Consider the following 23,755-nt stretch of genomic DNA (forward strand, 5'->3'; position numbering starts at 1 on the left):
TAATGATGTAGAACTTATAGGTTAATTATTTTAAAGGAATTTAAAGGTATCTATCTTAATATCGATTTAATATTTAATAAAAAAAAAATATTTATAGTTTTTTTATTAACAGATATGCTTTTCCGTTTCATAGAATTTCTTTGCAGCTTTGAGTACCTAGTAATAGAATTTTCAGATTTTTCTTTATATAAGTTCAAATCGTTATTACATTGACTTTGTCAGTTTTACCGGTATAAATACGATGTTTTATGCAATAAATGCGTCTTTTTATATATCAATAGAAATTTATAAAAGCAAAACTTGCATCAAAAAATTACAAACTAATTTAAAAAAACGCTTTAAAAAAATCAGTGTATTTAACCGTTGCTTTTTTCCAGTAAGTAAATCGATTATGAAAACAGTGTTTTTTATAGTAATTTATTGATTACACGTGTTCAGTATCCAGGTCACGTGGTAGCCGTGGGAAAGTTGCCGGTTTTGGGAGCCGCCAATCCCTAAACGTACTCGTACATCACGTGACGCATTTCCCAAAGTGCAATAGGAACCTATCGATGGGCCGTTCCACGGCACATTAACCTTCACGTAACTCACGTGACCATTAATAACCTATTTCGGCCATTAACTTTATTATAATATAACCGTAATGTAATGAATACTGCATTGTAATCAGTGTTATTACATCTATAAAATGCTGATTGTGCGATGCTGTCAATGTTCTTAATGCCTTTTTAATTAAAAGCTCACTGTTAGGAGAAATAACTAGTTTCCACTTCGTAGTTCGAATAACATATCAAACACATTTCAACTTTAACTTGTCATGAAATCTGATGTAAATTTTCAAAAAAACCTTTCACCGCGAACAAAAATTAATATTTTTTTGCGTATTTTCGTTTAAATTGGGTTGTTTGTGTGCGAATCCATTTGTTGACAAATACATAGTTAAGAAAATTGGTAGTTTTATTTTTTATCCTGCAAATATGAAGCAAATCTGTTAAATCATTATTTCTTAGTTCTTATTAAATCTGATTTGTGATCTTTGAACGTTGAAATGATTGGAAACAATTTTCATTTATTGTTTCGGCAGTCACTTTGTGGTAAAATCTATCCATTATAATTTAACCGTACCACGGTGAAAATGATGCGGAATGCATCGAAACACGTGTCACAATAGATTTTAATATATAGTGATAGTTGCCAAGAAAAACTTAAATTAATAATGATTGAAAACACTTGGATATGTGTATCTATTATTTTTAACCTGTATACCAATATTAAAAATATATTGATTACTTATTATACTTGTTACACACATAGTTATTACAACTTGGACATGAGTAAGTACTCATATTAACTAGCATACAACAAATAAAATATGTCAATGTTTATTTTAATATATGTGACACATAATCATTTAAATGTTCACTTTGGTCAGTAAATGTACATGAAACTATTATCACGATTTTTTAAACTAAAAAATATTGTGTAAATTTATAGTCACTATAAATAAGTTCGATCCCAACATGGAAATAAATTTCTTAATTTATTTAACTGTGCACTTACCGTTATTGATTTACAACTGTGTATTACGATACTTCTTCAAGTTTATATCAATGTTTCGCCCATCAATTGAATTGGTCTTATTTATTATAACTTATGGGATAAACAGTGAAGAATTTAAAATGCATTCACTTAGAGGAATGTAATTCAGTTTTATATCTCATTTAAGCAGTAACTACATATGTACCACGAAGTGTAAACATCCCGATTCGGATTTAACATCTTACTTATGTTTGAACAGTTTATAGTCAAGAAACACTTTTTGCCACGTATGAAAGAACTAATTTATAAACATTGAATCAAGCTCTTATAAACACTTTATATAATTTAATGGTCTCAAGATTTGGATCATTAAAATTTATCCTTCAGTAAAGAATCACATAGTAATGAAAAAGCTTTATTACTTTTTTTAATTTAATGATGCGTTTTTGATAACTGAGATCGTTTTTCGCTATAATTTCTGCTTATTCAAACGATTGGTCGAAATTGCGATATACGTAATTGTTATATAATTTTCAATATTCATGATTTTTATTATTTTTTATTGCACATTTGTATTTACGCTGTTTGAAAATTATCTGCAATGAGCTTTAAATAGTTGAAATATAACTTAAATAAAAGCACATCATATTTACAATTATTTTCTTCCATTTTTGTACAATTAATATGGATGATAATTTAAATCCTTTATCGTACTTTAAATGAATATAATATTTGAATACATAATTCAAACAACAAAAAAGAAATATATGAAAAAGTACGTTATTTTTTTTAGTTATACCATTACACATGTGAACTATTTCTATAATAATATTTTATATTCTTGAGTATCTAACTACTAAACTTGGTACATATTTGATTTTTCATGTGAATTTGTTTAACAGAAATCCGCTGAGTAAATAAATTGCGTATAAAAAAAATTACGTCTTTTCTAATTTTCGTTGCATTATCTTTTAATTCCTTTATGGAGTCAAAAAACGGATATATCAAATATCTAGTACCTACATTTTATTTTTGAAATAAACGTGATAATAAATAAACCATATATCTTATGCACTCAATAAACAAGCAATTACGTATTTTTTTATTTTCTGGTATAAATTCAATGCAATTTACCTATCGACAGTTTAAAAGTGGATTGAAGTTATATGGTATGTTTTATAATTTAAAAATGTTCAATACGGAAACAAGGCTATAAATTGATGTTTTTATATGAAAAATGATTTTTTTCTAATCACTAACGATTTATATAGACTGTTTATAGTTTTGTTATTTGGTTTATTTTTATCAATAAAACTATCAAGTTTATATTTACGAGGTAATAAATCTGACAATCAATGGGAGTTATGCAGTGATAAGTCATTTGAATGTTTTATTTGTACGTCATGTACTCAAAATGTGTATGTAGATACATAATTTATTATTAGTATCTTCTTATCATATCTAAATTAAATGAAGTATATTAATATGCATCATTAAATAATCAAAATAAAATAAATTAAAAATTATCTCCACAGGCATTAAACTATACCAAAAAATATATTGTTTGCATGATCCATGTTACACCCATTAAGGTTTATTTTATAATTTTTATATTTTCATTTCTAAATCGTTTAATCCGTTTTATGACATGGGATTATATTTTGCGGTCTTTGATGTACAAAATTTAATCCTTTATGTACGTACCATATTTAATTTGCGTGATGGAAAAAAGTAATTAAGAATAAAAATTAGAAATCACTTTATAATATTTTTTTAATCGCTTTTTTTGGTATCGATATCAATTGCTAAACTTTATTTTACTTATAATTCTAATAAATTTGAAACCGTTTTGTATATATTTTGAAACCGGTTTTTAATACATTTCATACTATCAGGAAATTAGCAGTATCGTTGAAAATGAATGGGTATTTGTTTTAATCGAACATAATAAAATATAAACTAACTTACAGACAAACTACTCACGAGCTCTAGATGAAAGGTTGATAGATAAGAATACAGTTTTTTTGATAAGCTTTTTTGACATCTCATCAAAGATGAAGAACAATATGGAAGTCTGGGCATTTACTGACGACCGTCATAGGCGTTAAGTGATCACTTTACACACGTGTTACATTCACTTCTACCCATTATTGACAACCTCACTACTCAAATTCTTGGAAGTTCTATATATATGAACCAATTTTAAAACATTATTCTTGAACCACTAGAACTTCACAAGAGACATCTATTGGTGAGATGAAAGAAGCTTTTTACTAAGCAGAAACTCTTATTAGTATGTGAGGTCCGAATCCTGGATTTTAATCACACACATAAGTATTTAGACACACTCAAAATGTTGAATACATTATGTAAAGCTGACATAAGAAGATCTTATCATTCAAATACGAAATTTTAGGAACGGCTTTTTTAAATATGCTGTAGTCATCATTTGGTTTTGCCGTAATATCATTTAAGGTGCATCTTTATGATCTGCTTACGCGGCGTTCCCGCGATTTCCTCATTCATAGTACATTGGTCGTAAAGAAGAAGATGGTTTTATCTCTACCCTGAAGTGCCTATTCATTCGTTTATGGACCCCGCGGGAAGCCGCGGTTACAGCCTCTTGAATTAATATCGGGATTATGTGCACTTCTTTTAGCACTCTCGTCGTCGATATTTTATTCACACGAATAAACGTTTTTTTTTGTGTGTTCTAATATTTCTGCTACCACTACTATCACCCCACTTCTCGTCAAGATACGTAGAAGAAATAATGTGAACAAGTTTTCATTTTTTTTACTTCATTTATTTTTAAGTCTTGTATTTGTAGTTTATATTTAATATACACGTTTAATCTTATTTTACTTCTTATAATATATAAATATATATATATATATATATATATATATATATATATATATATATATATATATATATATATATATATATATATATATATATATATATATATATATATATATATATATATATATATATATATATATATATATATATATATATATATATATATATATATATATATATATATATATATATATATATATATATATATATATATATATATATATATATATATATATATATATTGTATTCTTGCCAGTGCCTTTAAGCGCTTGTATTTTTTAATGCGTAATACCCTACATATATAATAATTTATCTAAATATCATTTTATTTAAAATCCCCAATAAAACCCTCCCCTTTAGTAACAAAATAAATGTCTCCGAAAATCGAAACGGTGTGTAATGAAGCATTTTCTTCAAGTCGATTTTACGTTTTAAAATTGAGATTTGATTCCGCAAAAGCAAATTCAATCTTAATGGCTCTTAATGGACTGTATGTTAAATAGTTAAAATTTAGTGCCAGATCTTTAAACTTGGTCCTCGTGAATTTCAAATCAATGCGAATTTGCCGAATGTTTTTTTTTATTACCAGAATGAATTATCTACTCGGATCGCCAGCGGCGGCGTTCAGTTTTCTGACCAAAAAAATCTGACGTCCTATGTAATTTAAATAAATAATAGCGAATTGGTTTCTAACTATTGTATAAAAAACATTGGCTATAGTTTTGTTATTTATTAAGTAATTGATTTATCAAGCTTTATGTACCTTACGTACGGTAATTTAAGCAATTACATACTACCTGTTGTTTTGTAGTAGTTTACTAGTTATGTTTGGCGCTAATAACCTGTTGATCAGTACAATATGCTATACTTAATACGTTATAAAATAAATCTATTCGTTTCGACTGGTTATAAATAATTCTCACTCATGAACTACAAAAATATTGGAGTATAATAAGAATCAAAATAATCGTAATTGTCTGGATACTTGTTAAACGGAATAATATATTTAGATTTTTGACCAGCGCAATGTCTTAGAACAAAAGGAATGTAAGTATAAATAATGAATTGATTGATTTTTTTGAAAAAGCAGAAAGAGTTTTATATATTCTTTTGTTTATCTTTACTCTAAACCGTTATTTACGTACATATATATATTTTTTTCCAAACCCTTATCCGCACCCCAATGGTGCATAGGGCACTGCATCATACAAACGCAGTGTTATCTTGATCGTTAACACATGAAGGAAAGGTAAGGAAACGATATTTGTATTATGGAAACAAAATATTCGCTTTTGAAGCGTACCTACATGTAGGTCAATACGGAATTCATATATTTTTTTATTTAAGTTTTATTTAGTAAATACCACTATTTCTCAAAATCTACTGGGACACGATTTTCGATGCATTCTACATCATTTTCGAACACCATATAAAAAATATTGAAAGGAACACTACATGAGAAATAGTGGTATTTAAGAAGTAAAACTTAAATTAAAATGGATAGATTTTACCACAAAGTGACTGCCGAAACAAGTAATGAAATAATTAATATCAAGTTTTACGATCCGTTCTTACGATCAGATCAATATTACGTAGAAAGATGATCAGGGCACCCACCTGTTTGATCGTACTGCGTACAATACAGTTTTTATTGTCCATATTCTGCTACGCAGCTCTGGATTCGCATTTACTCGAGAAAAAGTAACCAAGTGCGTAGTCTAATCATCATAAAAGTCCTATATCGTCCCGTACGTATTTACTTGGAGCTCTAAAAGTTATTAATTGTATCCATTAGAGGCACGATACTGTCTTTGTTCAGACTGTGTTGTATCGAGTTAACTTACTTTGCTGGGGTTAGGGAATTAGGCATCTCTGTGGATGCGGGCCCGATATGGAATAACATTATGGCCCATACACACAAATTACGTCGTAAAATAATATTTATTGAGTTATTTCGGCACTAATTAGACCGTTATTTATACTTCGGGGCTTTGACGTTCCGTCAAATTATGATAAGTTGGTTATGCTCTACGCTTCTCGGTTTTGGGCACCGAACCATTAAATAGGGTCCTGTTGGCGTGGAGTATTTACATAAGCTGTTTTTTTGGTCTCTTTTTCATAATAAATTTTTACTGTACAACAACAATGTTGTTTTTTTCTACTTTATTTTTTTTGACCAGTAATCGGACTTCGTCGTTACCGACATCACCAGTCTGATGATGTCGGTAACCCTGTCATTGGTTAAATAAAATAAAAGTGGAAAAAATATACAGATGTTGTTTTATTTTATGAAATTCCACCACGAAACGTAAGTACAAAACTTAAATCTTATAATTACTTTGGTTTTATAAAAACAAATTTACATACATACTACGTTTCTTAGGTAATAATAACAAAAATATTTATAATAAATAATGATCGTACTACTCAAATATGCAATGAAATATTTTTTTATTTTAAACTTATATCCTTGATTGATATTTAAAAAAACGTTTAATGTTATAATGCCTCTCTTTGGTTACATACTTGCAATAAATAATATATGCAAATAAGTTTAAAATGTTTTACTAGAACTAGTGTATCTACTTAAGGTTTCTGGTCTGATAAAACGGAAAGGGTAAAGTAAAATATATTTAGGAGAATTAAGCGACCTAAATGTTATAAAAGGTTGAAGACTATAACAAGTAAAAAAACTGTCAAAAAATAGAGCTTTAAATTATGCTTACGGGTGTACTAGTAAGGACTCTAGAACTAGCAGCGTAATTCTTAAATTTTTCAATATTTTTTTTTGCTGCTATTTTTTTTATTTTTTTATTATATTGAATATTTATTTACTATATTTTTTTTATTGATTTGGATGAATATAATTATATTTTACGTAAATACCTAACCTGTTTAAATGCGATCCTTAAACGAGTGCGTGGAAAAATATTTGTATGATATGGTTATTTAAAAAAAATATATATCCAAAGGCTGAGATATATTCAGCAAATGTGAATGAGTGAGTATAGCGAGCACGGCCATAGAAGGCAGAACTTAACCAAATAAATCAGAACCCGCAAATGGTTATAATGGTGATATAAAGTTGATTAGCAAACGCTGCGTTAAGTTTATCCGCTGAATGTATTGTAGTTACAAAAATCAAATTGCTGAAAAAATGTCAAATTGCAGGCCCGCTGTTAAATGTATCAATTGTACAAAATTGATACAAAAATCAAACTGCTGAAAAAAAATCCAAAATGCAGGTGCGCTGAATGTATTGGAGATATAAAAATCAAAAACGAAAAAAGATAGCAAAATACAGTATGTATTGTAATTTTAAAAATTAAACTGCTGAAAAAAATGGCAAAATGTAGGCCCGCTGAATGTATTGTAGTTATAAAAATCAATTTACTGAAAAAAAATGCAAAATGCCAATTGAATGTATTTTGAAGTTAAAAAAATAAATTGCTGAAAAAAACGCACAAAATTCAGGCCCACTGAATGTATTGATTGTAGTTACAAAAACAAATTGCTGAAAAAAAAGGTAAAATGCAGGCGTAAAAAATGGCATTATGCGGTGTGTATATTGATTGTAGTTACAAATTCAAACTGTTAAAAAAAGCAAAATGTAGCCCACTCATTGTATTGTAGTTGCAAAAGTGAAATTGCTGAAAAAAATGGCAAAATGCAGGCATCCGCGAGTGCGCGGCGCCCATCGCTGGAAGTGTTCTGAACGAAACAATTTACATCCGGAGCTAAGCTAACTAATTCCCATACGGATACGGAAGAATTCTCGAGACATCGGCCGGCCGCGGGGAACGGGGGCGGCCTCTACCGCGCCAGGCCCGTCGCCCGGCCGCGGGAGTCCAGCCGCCCGCTACCCGGGGCCCGCCCGCGACATGGCCAAGTGTGTGACGGAACGCCACTGAGCAGATCTGCCTAACCACTTTACAAGTTAATTAAGAGCGATCAATGTCCAGCCAGTGCCATCACAGCGAAGACACACACTTCCAGCGGTTACCCGAGAAATTTTGTATATATGGTACTCACCAACACACCATCCGCATGCGAGTTGTAAAGTTTCAACATTTATCCGTAATATTTCGTAAACTATACATATTTTAAATATTTTTTTTTTCAAAATACATTAAAAATAGTATTTCTCATCAAATCACATTTTTTAAATTGTAGTTTTTCTTTTTTTAATGTACTTTTTTTGAGTTTATCAACGCTCTGCTCAGAATGTATGGTGGAACACTAGCGCCACCTATGCGAGAGAACTTAAAGCTTCCGTGAATCGAACCACTGTTTTCTTATTAGATGCTTATTAGAATCTTTAGCCATGTCATTCTGTAAGCTTTTTTCGATATTTATATTAAGTTTTTAAAATATATGTATTTCAACAAAAAATAAATAAATAAAGACTCACCGGAAATATATAAATAAAATTTTCTAAAAAAAATAATTGGGTTTTAATACAAATAATAAATTTGGAAACTTTATATAGCGCCATTTTTGTAAAATACTGCTTCAGGAGGTTTTGGATGTGTTTCTATTTTATTATTAAATAACTTTATTTTAATAACAAATCCGGTCATTTTTTTCTTGAATGTTTATCGCAGAAACTTTGTGGCACATTTTATAGAGTCGGTAAATTTTATTTACCGATAATTTTTAAACATCTTAACATAGATAAAGAAGAATGTGGAAGACTTATCTTTCGGCAGAAATGCTCAGATTTCCATATTAATCTCCATCTATGTTGAGATATAAAAAAATGTAAAAAACAACCCCTAATTGGAGATAATCCAGATTTGTTAACAAGTATTTCGACACACTCAAAATGTTGTTTATTTACCGAGTTTGGTACTAATTGACTAACTGTTTTTACTAGTGTGTTAAATTTATTAATTAATTTAACCACTTAATGCTAGGGTTTTTTTTTGTTGATTAAAAGTTTTAAAAAAAAAACAAAAAGGGTTTAAACGTTTTTTTTTCAAAGTTCATGCACCTTTTTAAATAAAATATAACTATTTTTATTTTATTTACAATTACGTCAATATTTTGTACTAATTCATCGTTGAAAAAGTTTTTAAAAAATTCAAAATTGGAACGCATTTAGCGCGCGAGCGTGACTCGTTTAAAAGTGTGAAGAGGTTAATATTTATTTATTTATTTCTAGGGTTGCCAGCGACTCGATCCGTCCTGCCGTGCCCGAATCCGCATCACCCGAGCCGCCTCCAGACAGGTTTCCCCGAGCGCCTCCTATCCGCCAAATCTACCCTCTATCGGCCGAGCCGAACACTCAGAGCGCCTACGACACAACCCTGCGGAGGAAAGCCAAAGCTGACAAGGGCGGGGGTGCGAACCCCTTCAAGGGCGACCAGAATAACAAGGGGGACCACCAAAACAGCAAGGGCGCGAACCAAACGGACTATTCGGATCTGCACCACGACCACTTGGCTAATAGGGGAGCCTATCCCATGGCGCCCAATATCTGCGTGGAGGGCGGGAGAATCGAGTTCGTCAAGGCGCCGGTAGATGGAAGCGTGAGCGTACAAACGCCGCCTTCGTCACCTATGGGCGCTCGCTCCATGAGAAACTACGAAGAAGAAAAATTTGATGGCGATAAGGTTTGTATAGTTTTATTATTTTTTTAAGCCTCCACTCATTTTCGAGTGATTTTGGCTCTAACAAACAAAATACACTGTCAGTAAATAAATAAAGTAGTTTGTGGTGTTTGTTATTTTCACTCATATTTTTTTAGTTTTAATTTTTTAATGAAAACTTAACATTGAATTTATATTCCTCGTTATTTTATAAGACAAGGTTTGTCAATTCATTTTCAGCTTGTTGAAAAAATATACATCAATAATTTGCGGTAAAAAAATAATTACAATAAAAAACGCATAGTTTCACTTTTTTAAATATTTTGTTATTATTATTTAAATATTTATGACTCCCGTTATTTTTAATAAAGCAACTGTGTGTCGGGTTGTGGCCCCTGGTTAGTGTCGCGGAAATAAGTTATAGTTTCTGGATTCAAACCCACCGCAATTCGACACCTAAACATCAGACAGTCTGATGATGTCGGTTACGACGAAACCCGGTTGCTGGTCAAATAAAATTCATGTGGAAAAATTACATAGTTGTTATTTCATTCTATAAAATGCAGTTCCACCAAGAAATATCAGTACAAAACCTTATCTAATATAAACATATAATTTTGATTTATGAGTATGCAGGGTTATTTAATTAGAAGTAGCGCAACCGTTTAGTTTCTGGCCCCTTGACAGTTCTCAGCAACATTTGTATGTGATATATAATATGTATGTATGTACTCATATCGCTCACTCCTTTCAAAAACGTCATATAATATTTCAAAAATCGTCAATTTTCAGTTGTGCATGTTTTCGGAATACCCAGAAAATGTACAATATCCCAGCAAAAGCGGCATATTTTTAACTTAATCCTTACCCGCTACAGGGCAGAAAGTGATGTTTTTGCATTTGGAAGAAAAGGTACTGTTTAATTATTTTTTTAAATAAACTAAATATTTAGCAAATGGGGAAAACACCTTCAGGTTTCACCTAAAAAGATGTGTTGCACAGTAAAAAGTTCAACAAGTGGCTTGATATTTATTTCTAATAATTTATTTATTTAATTATATTTTGAAACATAAAAAAACGATTTCCTGCAAAATCAAGTTTTTTTATATATGACGTTGTTGAAAGGAGTGAGCGATATGTATGAAGTCGTGTCTTTATGCGCTTTGATTTTTTAAATGTTATTTAAAACCACACTCTGAATCCCATTTTTGCGCTCCAAAAAATACTGAAATTGCAAAAATATAAATCCTTTTGTTCTTGGCGAACCCATACCCTAAAAAAATGCTTTTAAATATAGACCGCCCACGCCATTTCTCATCGGCGATCATAAATCCCGGGGAACGTTTCGACATTTCACTTCCGGCGAACGCACCAGCGGCCACAAGCCGCTAACTGCCTACCTATGCGGAGACATGCATATTCATGCAGCCCTTTGGTTGCGGTTTCGTTGCATGCCCATTCAGCCGTCAAGCGACCCTCCGCTCGGTCTTTGTGCAGGAGAAAAGAGTTCGACTCCAGCTTTCGGCTGTGCGAGTGGGTGCCTCTCGGGCCAATAACTTTTCAACCAATATTTCGAGACTGTAACGTTTAAAAAAATTCGAGATACTTCTCTCGGGAATTGATTTTTCAAAAAAAAATGCCGATATTTATGAGCTCATTTTTTTTTTATTAAACTTGTGATATATATTGTAGTTATGTGTAGAAAGTTAAATAATTTATAGTAATATAAAATTAGTACAATTCATTTTCGAAATATTTTGGCCAGTCAACATTGTTTGCTCGCAAAACTTTGTTTTTTTTTATCAATTACAATATTTATTCTTCTTCTTACCCTTGCTGCACCCAATGGTGCATAGGGCACTGCATCGTATTGACGCAGTCTTATCTGATCATTGGTGATCACTCCTTTGCCTCAGAGACCAGTCCGAGTTAATATTATTTATTTATTATTGTAATGGAGTGTTATTTTGTAATTCTCTCTAAACCGTGGGCGGGCGCGTCCTACCCCTTGGGCGGGACAGCTCTGATCGATCGCGCAATTCTTTCTACGAACGTACCAGACGCTGAATGATCATAATTAAATTACACTAATAATTAATCGATGAATGCACAGTTCGTACAATAATTTGAACACCGACACGCGAATTACGTACATGCAAACAAATATGTAGTACATAATTTGTGTATGAACGTTATAAATTATTATCTTCACCGACTCATTCATTTATAGAAAATATAAACCTTTTTTCATTCATTGATTTGGCAGTCACTTTGTAGTAAAATCTATCCATTTTTAATTAAAGTTTTACTTAGTAAATACCACTATTTCTTAAAATCTACTGTGACGCGTGTTTCGATGCATCTCGCATCATTTTCAAACACCGTATGCACCGAAACACGTGTCACAGTATATTTTAATAAATTCTGGTATTTACTAAGTTAAATTGTAATTAAAAAATGCATTCCTATTAAATCCATTTGCCATATTCGATCTGTTTAATTTATTCAAGTGATAAATATATACACCCACACAAACATATTTTTCCGCACCCAGTGGTGATTAGGACACTGCTTCATATAAATGCAGTGTTTTCTTGATCGTAAGAACATGAAGGAAAGGTGATCAGCCCTCCGCTTCAGGTACCAGTCCAGGGTAATATTTAACAAATTTTAGAGAGAATCGAATTCTAAGTACTGAATAATTTTTCGTGAATATTTAATATTTTATTAATTCTCATCTGCTAACATTATTACACCCTCTTTTTTAAAAGTTTTATATACTCATAAAAATGTTCGTGTATAATTAACCTGCAAACAAAGTAAGTTATTTATGACTTTTATCTTTTTTGTTTCTTTAATCATTTTTCACAGTTTTTCTATTAGAATCAGCTATAAGTTATGTTGCGTTGAATAAGTTAGTCCTTTATTATTGGGAAATAATATATGGATGTTAGACATGGGATTGCCTCATTCCGTTCGTGATTGAAATTGTCGACGAAAATATAATAAATTCTCCTCGAGATGTATAACAAACAACCAACAATGATGTTTTACAAGAGTTTTCGTAGGTTTGATAACGTTTAACGACATCTTTTCCCGCTAACAACAAGGTTCTAATAAATCCATGTTATGACACGAAAATTGTTGATTTAACGATCTTGAAAAGTGGTTGTTGTTTTAGTTTTCTTTTTTTTCTCTTGTTATTGCACTAATTAATGTATTGTTAAAATTTTTTTAAACGTCTGCCCAATACATTCAACATATTTCAACTATGTCTTTTCTTAAGTACTTCTTTCTTTATTTTAGTTGATTACTTAATTAATAGATAAAAGATATTTTTAAATGTACATTTTTAATTGATTCCTTTTTAGACTTCACAAATTTAAGATTATATTGTAATAATAAATAATAAAACCCTTATCCGTACCCCAATGGTGCATAGGGCACTGCGTCATATAAACGCAGCGTTATCTTGATCGTTTACACATGAAGGAAAGGTGATCAGCCCTCCGCTTCAGGTTCCAGTCCAGGGTAATATTGAATAAATATGACAGTGAAAAAAATCACATATATTTATTTTACCCCCCTTGGGAATCGAACCCGGGACCTCCAGAACGGTAGCCGAGCGTGCTGACCATTACACTACGGAGGCGGATATATATTGTAAGACATTATATTGTATGACAAAAAAAAACTTTTTCCTTTATGTATTCAGTTTTTGAACAATCGGTCAAGACTCCATAGTCAAACCAAATAAAAGCAAAATAAATACAATTCCAATAAAATAACATATAAGATTAAAATTTTTAAATGATTGCTATTCCTTAAAATAAATTCAATTTTTATTGCAATATAGGCAGGGAATCCTTTTTTTTTCTTTTTCAATATAAAATCAATATTTTATAGGTAACTAAAAACTTGGTTATTTGCGTATATTTATGTTTTGACATAAATGTCTAATCAAAATTTAGGTTGTACTCTGGTCAGAGTTTCTACGTTTGAATCCACTTTACCATCATTTAATTTCTATTTTTACTAACGGGCCGCTTAGATACATGAAAAATTACAATTTTAATGTTTGTGTATAATAATAATAATAAAACCCTTATCCGCACCCAATGGTGCATAGGGCACTGTGTCATATAAACGCAGTGTTATCTTGATCGTTTACACACGAAGGAAGGGTGATCAGCCCTCCGCTTCAGGTACCAGTCCAGGGTAATATTGAATAAATATTACAGTGAAAAAATCACTTATATTTATTTTACCCCCCTTGGGAATCGAACCCGGGACCTCCAGAACGGTAGCCGAGCGTGCTGACCATTACACTACGGAGGCGGAGGTTTGTGTATACTTTATACAATTATTTTTTCTTTAAAAAGTTATTAAAAATAACGTTTAAAAAGATAACTCGCATATATAATATTCCCGACGAGTAATTTCCATTACTCATTTTGAGACATGGGATAAAGGTTAACAAGACTGAAACACAAATAAGAAAACACAAAACAAATTGTAAAATATGAAAGAATAAATTTTATAAATATTTGTATCTAACCACTAACATTACCATTTTTTTTTCGATATTTTACATAAATATGTATTTTGAAATGCAGTTTTTCCTGAACTTAATTATAATATTATACGTAACTACTTATTGATATAATTAAAAATAATTAAAATTTCATTTCCATTTCCAATTATAAAAACATTATTGAATATTTAATTGTTGCCCAGTTTTATCGATGAAAAATAAGAAGTCATTGATGCAGTCGGCGGTTTCCTTAATATATTGTACAATATACATACATATCGCTCACTCCTTTCAAGAACGTCATAAATCAAAAAACTTGATTTTTCAGGAGAACGTTTTTAAAGTTTAAAAATATAATACAATGTATTAAAAATAAATATCAAGCCACTTACTCATCTTTTTACTGTGCAACAAATCTTTTTAGGATGAACCTAAAGGTTTTTTCTCCATTTGAAAAATATTTAGTATGTTGAAAAAAAAATACTTATACAATACCTTTTGTTCAAAATGCAAAAACAACACGTTCTGCCCTGTAGCGGGTAAATATCAAGTTAAAAAAATATAGCGTTTTTGCTGGGATATAGCACATTTTTTGGGCATTCCGAAAACATGCATAACCGAAAATTGACGATTTTTGATTTATGACGTTATTGAAAGGAGTGAGCGATATGTCAATGTCGTAAAAATGAAAAATGTCAAAATTTATCAGAGATCTATATTTTAATTGTGTAATTATTTTGCTTTATTGTCAAAAAAATACAAACTTTAATCATTATTAGTGTTAAACGATATTGTAGTATTTGTGTGTAATTATTCTACCAATAGCGTGGCGCGATACCGTGCCTGCAGCCAATCGGACAAACTATTCATCCCGCTAAAGAAGCAAGATGGCGTGTCAATCCACCATACATCACCAAACATAATTGCTCATTAATAATTCAGACAATTAGTAGGTATTTTTTATTCTAAAGTCCAACAACGAACCGATTGCTGGTTTCTTCACTTAATTAACTTACTTAAAGATGGCCAAGGCTGATTATCATCCTCACGCGCGTAATGTATTAAATATTTTTAAACTTTATCGATTATTTTTTTATGAAATCACGTTCAAAGTCATGGATTATGTAATAGATTTCAGCTGTTTTTTATCTATACAAAATTCTATCGATTTTTTCTTCAAAACAGTTTGATTTCATTGAAAGAAATAAAATAATGTATTTAATTGAACTTTTTTATGGTTTTTTTTCTGTCATACTGGTCCATAAGAGATTGTTACCAAATTGACAAAAATGATCGATAAGTATCAAAGTTTTCAATGTATAAATATTTTATTTTATTACTATCTCTTTCTATCATGCTGGAGGTCCCGGGTTCGATTCCCAAGAGGGTCATAATAAATAAAAGTGATTTTTCAGTCTTATTTAATATGGCCCTCGACTGGTACTTGTAGCGGAAGCCTGATCACCTTTCCTTCGTGTAGCTAAAGATCAAGATAACACTTTTTCTAGACGATGCAGTGCCCTATGCACCATTGGGTGCGGATAGTGGTTTGAAGTATCTCTATCTATCCATATGTTTTTCTGTTTATTTTTTTCAATCACCTTTCCTTCGTGTATTTAACGATCAAGATAACACTGCTTCTATACGATACAGTGCCGTATGCACCATTGGGTGCGGATAAGGGTTAGAAGTATCTCTATCTATCCATATGTTTTTCTGTTTATTTTTTTTCGATCACCTTTCTTTCGTGTATTTAACGATCAAGAAAACACTGCTTCTATACGATGCAGTGCCCTATGCACCATTGGGTGCGGATGAGGGTTAGAAGTATCTATTCACATGTTGTTCTTTTTACCTTTTTTCAAAATATATGCTTCAGTTATAAGCAAAAACGATCGTACATGGTACATTGGAGGTACGCAGGTACCTAACCGTGGGAGGGCGAAAAGACAAAGGATTCTCGGTTCATGAATATTAATAAAGTCCCGCGGAAAATGATACGCTCTCACCACATTTTCATCCCGATAAATTATCTTTATTATTTTAGTGATAATTTTCTATTGTCTGCGTGTATTTCAAGTAATTATTTTACATTATTGAATGTTTTCACAAACTAAAGAATTGTATTTGTACTGTACAGGTTGGTTTTTGCGGTACAAATATAAATTGTGTTGATGACGGGTGTATCTACGTTCGATTGCGCTTTGCGTGTACCAGGTCTAATTTTATATTACTACCTCCATTACTTATAAAGCTCGATAATTAATGGTAAACAATAACGAAAGGAATACGCTAAGACTAGTAATAAAACTATCTAAGTAATGAATACGATTTTATTGATTATTTATTTCATTATTCAATCTTTATTTTTAATCGTAGACGGGGAATAATTACATCACTATTGTCAATAAGTTTATGGAGTTGTTGTGACTCGGATGTTACCTGCGTGTGCTCGTATTTGTTAAAATATGATTTCAACAAAGAAATTCTTCATTATAATACGAGGACATAACAAAATACACATGGAGCCGATAAACAAAACCATGTTTGGATTAATGTCCTCACTATATTGTGTCCTTACTATAATCTTACTATACCCAAATTAAACAGCTGCCTGACATATTTAAAATAGAACCCAATCAAGGATCCAAAATAAATTAACTGAAAAAATCTTTACGAAAAGATATTTGTGTGAGTGATAAGTTATATTTTCTCATTTATTTCTTTTAAATATGCTTGGTATCTTATGTTTTTTTAATGCCTTTTTACTATACCCGTTTATTGTTTATATTTTTCATTTTGTCCTTTGTTAGTTTTGTTTATTTTTTTTATCTTCTTTTATAACCTTCTTTTTTGTGTTTCAGTCAACTTTTTAACTTTGATCCCATGTCCCAAAATGAGATATGGGAATAACTCATCGGGAATATTATATATATGTAAATGACTTATGTATGTAATATGTTTTGAAATAAATAAATAAAATCGCGAAAATATGAAATCCAGACGACTCTTTGTCTGCAGTGCCTAGATTGCTTTTAAACATTTTAAAGAAAGTTGGTATTAAAAACATAGAGTGTGATTTAATTTCACCCTTTTCGTGACTTCAGAAATTGCGTATTCACCCCATTAGCACCACCAAAGTACAGACACCGCACAGCACAGGGTGAGTTTATAGAAAAAATTGCAAAATCTGTTTTTCCACTCAGTTGAATTGCATTTGTATGCAAATATGCCCAACTCGTGAGTCTGACGCCCCCGGGTGCATTTTTTATGTCATATGCTCATGATGTGCAATAAATTGCGTTAGGCTAAATTCCAAGTGGATAAGGGATGATGGAAAGGGGGTGGCGATTTTTCCGTGCAGCGGAAATGCAAATGTTTCTTCTTGAGATGTAAAATCATTGATGTGTATAATGTATTCATCATTCATTGATTGCGAGGCGTGTTTCTAGAAAAAAAACGTAATTTTTTATTCATTGTCAATTTTTAAGAAGGTGAGATGTCTCCTTTTATATTTTGTTTCACGAAAAGAAGGTAACCTTGATTAATAATAAGAAAATAAATATGAATTGTGAATTGAAGAGTAAAGTGAGTGAATAGTAGCGTTAGCATTCTTTAAAAAAATCCTTGTATCGAAGTGATATTTTTCTTCATTTAAAAATAAATTTATGCAAAGCAAAAATTAATATATTTTGTCCGCCTCCTTAGTATGGTGGGTAGACCGTTTGTCTACCATGCTGGAGGTCCTAAATTCGATTCCCAGGAGGGTGAAAATAAATATAAGTTATTATTAACTTTATTGTTTATTTAATATCACTCTGGACTGATATCAGAAACGCAGCATTGATCACTTTGTCTTCGTGTAATTGACTGTGTCCCTTGTAATTAGTGCCCTATGCAATACTTGATGCTAATCAGAGTTTGAATATATTTTTATATTTATTATTTAAAATTTCGGAATTTTTATACATTTTGTATTTTTCTTCGTTATTTCACCGTTTAAATATTTTCCTTTGATCCAATACTAGTATATTATTATTATTTTTAAATATTTTTTTTTTAATCCAACAAAACCGCTTACAATATATAAGTAAATACTATCCGTATTTCGTTTTTAGAAATGTGACTAAATCCCCTTTGTTCGTAAATCCATAAATCATATGAGAGAAAAGAGGGATTGCTCGGAACTTCCTAATATAGGTAATCCTTAGAGATTGAGTCTTACTTTAAAGCTACCAATTTCCAAAGAAAACCTACTAAAGGATGGCATTTTTCTAGTAATCATAAAACCTTACTCTTGCATTACTTAAATCATTTTTATTTTTACCACGGTAGTATAGTTGAATATAATAAAAATAAAAATACGAGAGAATATTTTTATATAATTTAATAGATTTAAAAAACATATTTTAATTTGAAATAAATAAATTTACTTATAATCGTTGATTTGTAGATTTAACGTCTTATTGCTTTTATTCCCCTCACAACAGGAGTGTTACCTTTATCGTCAATTAATCAAAAGCGACACTCTTACATTTTATATATAATTATCATCCATTGGAATCGACATCGCAGGAGGCTAATCCCTCTTAAAAACAGGCCACAAGGCCTACACCAAGCAGAAGACGAAGAAGATTATCATCCAAGGTATATTGTGAATATTCGTAGTCATGCATCTCTACCATGATATTCAGAATCTAAAAATAAAATATCTTTAATTTTTAGCCAGCCCTGAGTTGTACTTACATGAAGGAAGTTGCGAGGACGCCTTCGTCTTCGCGTCCAAACATCCCTTCCGTAATTTTCTTTCATACTTGCAAACTTATGATCCTGGCGGAATTGACGTGTGCTGTAATTGCCTTTAGATCCTCGGCTTTCGAGGCAAATTGAATTTTAAATAACACCACAGCACACTTTTACGCGTCAAATATTACAACCCAATTGAAAAATGTTATGCTGTTTGGTCCCATATGATGATCGAATACAAAATATTATAATTTCATAGCTATTATATTAATATAAAATAAGATAAATCAAAATAACATTAACACTCTCCTGATCATTCATTGTTCACTTTGTGTAATACCATTTTAAAAAGTGGACGATGAATGGTAAGGAGAGTGTTATATTACCGTACCACAAAGTTAACAAAGCGATTAATATACAAAATACGAAATAACGTTATCGTGGCTAAGTGCTATTTGGCAGCTTTTTTTGTTGTAATTCTATTGTAAATCCATCCTCGAATTACAATAACAATTTGGGGGCTATTACCACTTGTTAGTTATATGTTCTTATATATATTAGACGTGTCACAACTTGAAACAGTGCATTTATCGTTTTTATACAAAAGTAGATGGAGTTGGAGCATCCCATGGCTTACGACCTGAATTAAAATCACCACTCTGCCAATTATTGATCATCCATATTGCATTTATTTTTGAAAAATGTAAATATGCACTGTTATTTTATTCATTTCGTATGTTCCTGTGATGCTCAGCTTCCATCCTTTTTCGTATCAAAACGATAGATGGTTAAGTTCAGACGCCTTTAATAATATCCGTAGGGTGAATAATCCAGTGCTTAATAGAATTGAAAAAAATGCACTTTGTATGCACTTGTTCCCAGGTATACCGTATATGTGGCGATTCTAGTGATTTCATTTAATTTAATAGTAAATCCCTGAAGGCGAGCATTCCCTTATTTGTTTAGGTGAGAGGCGCACAAGTAAAGAAAGAGAAGTTTAGTTAAGTGCAAAATATGGGTCTTTGTTGAACCAACCACAGAGCCGCGTCCACCCTTTTCTCCCTTATTTTTGGATCGTATTTCTTCGATCTAATCTAGAATTAACTTTGAGGAAAATCCGAAAATCCACGAAGGTATCGATATTAAAATGGCCCTTTAATGTCTTTCAGCTCAGCCTAATTGTTGGGGCGGATAAAGTTCCAATAAAATTAGAAAAATTGAAATTCTACACCAGACTTTTAATTACTTTAATGCTCGACAGATGGCGATGCCGCAGAAGGAAGAGGGCTGCCAGCCTTTAGATATGCAAATTCCTTTCCAATAATATCCCTATTCAGCCCAAGTCATTGGGTTCTGAGCTCGGCTATAAAGGTACAAACGGACAGTCTGTAAATCCGCTGTAGATTACTTATGCATTCAACGCTTTCAGCGAAAGGGTGAATGAAGGAAATGAACATTTTCTTCACTTGATCTCTATGGTTGGTCCATTTTTACTTTTGTTGTTGTGAATATCGAAAAAGTTTGTATATTCTGGTCTAAACGGTGTCTAGGGTGCCCCCGAGTTCCTATTAGTTTATTAAGTGTCCTATGGGGGCGTTACTCCAAGACGATCACTCCGGTAGTGAAGTAAATTACCTTCCCACGTCAGAATTCTGAGTGAATTGTTGACTTCGTTGATTCAATTAAAGAATGAAACAAGCGGACCGCCGTAATGAACGCCAATAAAAGGAAAATTGGATTTGATTTTCATCTTTGCTTTATAAAATAAATATATTATAATCGTACCCAAACATCGTATTTTCATAATGAATACAGAGCCTGTATTCATTATGAAAATACGATCTTGAAAATGAATACAGAGCCTGTATTCATTATCAAGAAATTTAATACTAATGGAGTATTTATTAAAAATAAACGAAATATTTTTTGTTAAAACGACATATTGTTTATTACATTGGATTTGCGACATTTATATAATTTAATTATAATTTAATCTCTCCAAACAAATATTTTTCTACATCTTAGTGTTAAGTCAGGGATTTTAAACGTTTTTGGCAGACCTTATTTAACTTTATATTATTAAAAAAACGATTTTTTTTACGTCTAACTAACTAACCATTACGTCTCTTCCTCATACATACCTGCCGATAATTTCGACTCCTGAACTTACCACTTTCAAACATTTGAAAAATTTGATTTAGCCAAGTTTTCCCCAGTCTTCTTCTCCTTCTATTGCCAATCACATTCGCCTCATAAATTTGTTTTACTGTTCTTTTTTGCACATTTGATTCTCAAGCACAAACCATCACAACAAAACATTCTTAATTTGATCGATAATGCTTATTGTGATGCAAGAACAAAATGCAAGTATGCAAGGATGAGTCCTTGCATACTTGCATTTTGTAATAGTCCTTATACATACCCGCCGATTACTTCTACTCTTGACCTGACCGTTTTCAAATATGTAATCTATTTTTCTATCATACTGTATATCGTAGTCATACAGGAGAAAGTGACCAAGTGCATTTTTTTACAAAAACGTGATCATTGACTATTTGATATCTTAATAGCTTAATATTGCCCTGAAAAAAAACCAAAGGATTTTAAACTTAGAAGTAAAAGTAATTGACTTGTTAAAAATGATTAACTGCATTGATGTTTATTTTCTTAACTAGCAAAAGTGACTTAAATGGCCCTCCTGAACACCTTACGTTTTGTTAGTTGGTCACTTTCTCCTGTACGACTACGAAATATTGTATTTATGTATAAAATTTTACATATAATATAATACATACAATCGTACATACAAACTGTATGACATTTTTCATGTTTATTTTAACGTCAGAATTCTCTTTGAAAACTTTCCCCGCGTTTGAAAAATAAATAAATCTGAAGTTTTAAAATATCCGTGTATATTTTATATGAAAGTTGAATAAACCGACCGAATTCTATTTTATGTATTAATTTTAAATCAAACACAGATTTTTTGAGTCTACTAAGTTGTATTTTATTAACATAAACAATTATTAACATAAACATAAAAAAATATTTTGACAATTGTTTCGCCTTGTTATCAAACGAATGTTCCTTTGATAATGCCCTAACAAGGCGAAACAATTGTCACAAAAATCTGTGTTTGATTTAAAATTAATACATAAATTAAAATGGAGTTCTACAAATTAAACGCCAAATCATTAAATAAAATAAAAAATTAAAAAAATAATTCTATTTGTTATTTCCATGCCAAGTTGAGATGTCGGAATCAGTATAGTATCATTTATCATCAAGAAAATAAACATCAACTGATTGATGCTTATTTTCTTACCAAGCAAAAGTGACTTAAATGGCCCTTCTGAACATTTTACGTTTTGTTAGTTGGTCACTTTCTCCTGTACGATTACGATATATTTTTAAACTTTTATTCTTTTTAAAAAAATCATAAAAATGAGAATAGTATAAGATAATTGCATTCATGTTGTCAAGTTGCCAATTAATATTTGCGTCACAGATGTAATTGAAAATGTAAATTCACCTGCGACACAATCGTCCCCAGCCTCCCTAACTTCCTATAGCTCTTTCAAATGAAAGACGAAAGGGTTGCAACAAGTCTTTTGGGCATAGCAATTAATTTGACGCGACGACTGTGTCGTGTCTCCCAATTTGAAAATTCTGATATAAATCATTCAGATACCGCCGAATCTCGAATCTTTCCCGCTGGGAATTTTCCAGAATGAATCTGTCCCATTTGAGTTATTTAATTATCTCGGGACGTTATTAAATGACGCGATATTTGCGGAGGACTTAGAAATACCTTCGGTTTTTGTTATTTATTTGATAAATAACACAAACAGAATTTCCTTAATTAATTATATCTACCTTTATTTCAATTTGTTTTTATAAAAAAATTGACACACAGCGGAATCTCTCATAACGAGTAATTCTCATACCGAGCAAAAAATAATGTAAATAGTTGCTCCCTTAAAACAGTTTTCTAGTTAAAAGGGATTAATTAACTGTCATAAATTCATATTTTTACAAACGATTTTTTGAATTTTGTGTTTCAACAATCCTTAACAATTTAAGTAATTTTTCAAGTAATTTTTTTGAATAAACGTTAAAAAAAAAGAAAAATTGAATTTCCTTTCGGCCTGGAACGCATTATCGTATTTTACATTGATTTGTATGGGAAAAAATGTTTCGCTTAACGAGTATTCGCGTAACGAGTAAGATGCTGGAACGAATTAAACTCGTTATGAGAGGTTCCACTGTATTAAAATATGTGTCGAATTAAACAATACCTTTTCTTTAAAATGCAAAAACAACACTTTCTTCTCTGCAGCGGGTAAAAATCTAGTTAAAAATATGCCGCTTTTGCTGATATATAGTACATTTTTTGGGCACTTCGAAAACAGGCACAACTGAAAAATGGCGATTTTTGATATATGACGTTGTTGAAAGGAGTGAGCAACATATTATGATT

General features: G+C 31.1%; 1 protein-coding gene across 2 annotated transcripts in view; it reads left to right on the forward strand.

Moving 5' to 3' along the window:
• The window catches only part of LOC148306554 (uncharacterized), a 459,678-nt gene that overhangs the window by 179,377 nt on the left and 256,546 nt on the right, over positions 1-23,755 (forward strand). For both annotated transcript variants that reach the window (XM_088264798.1, XM_088264799.1), the window contains exon 3: positions 9,569-10,019. In XM_088264798.1, the coding sequence (XP_088120924.1) occupies positions 9,569-10,019 (451 nt within the window). The remainder of the gene's footprint in view (positions 1-9,568; positions 10,020-23,755) is intronic.

This window comes from Brachycentrus maculatus, unplaced genomic scaffold (genome assembly GCF_059751285.1).
Source record: "Brachycentrus maculatus isolate JH-2025_06_01 unplaced genomic scaffold, ASM5975128v1 h1tg000238l, whole genome shotgun sequence".
Classification (NCBI taxonomy): Eukaryota; Metazoa; Arthropoda; class Insecta; order Trichoptera; family Brachycentridae; genus Brachycentrus; species Brachycentrus maculatus.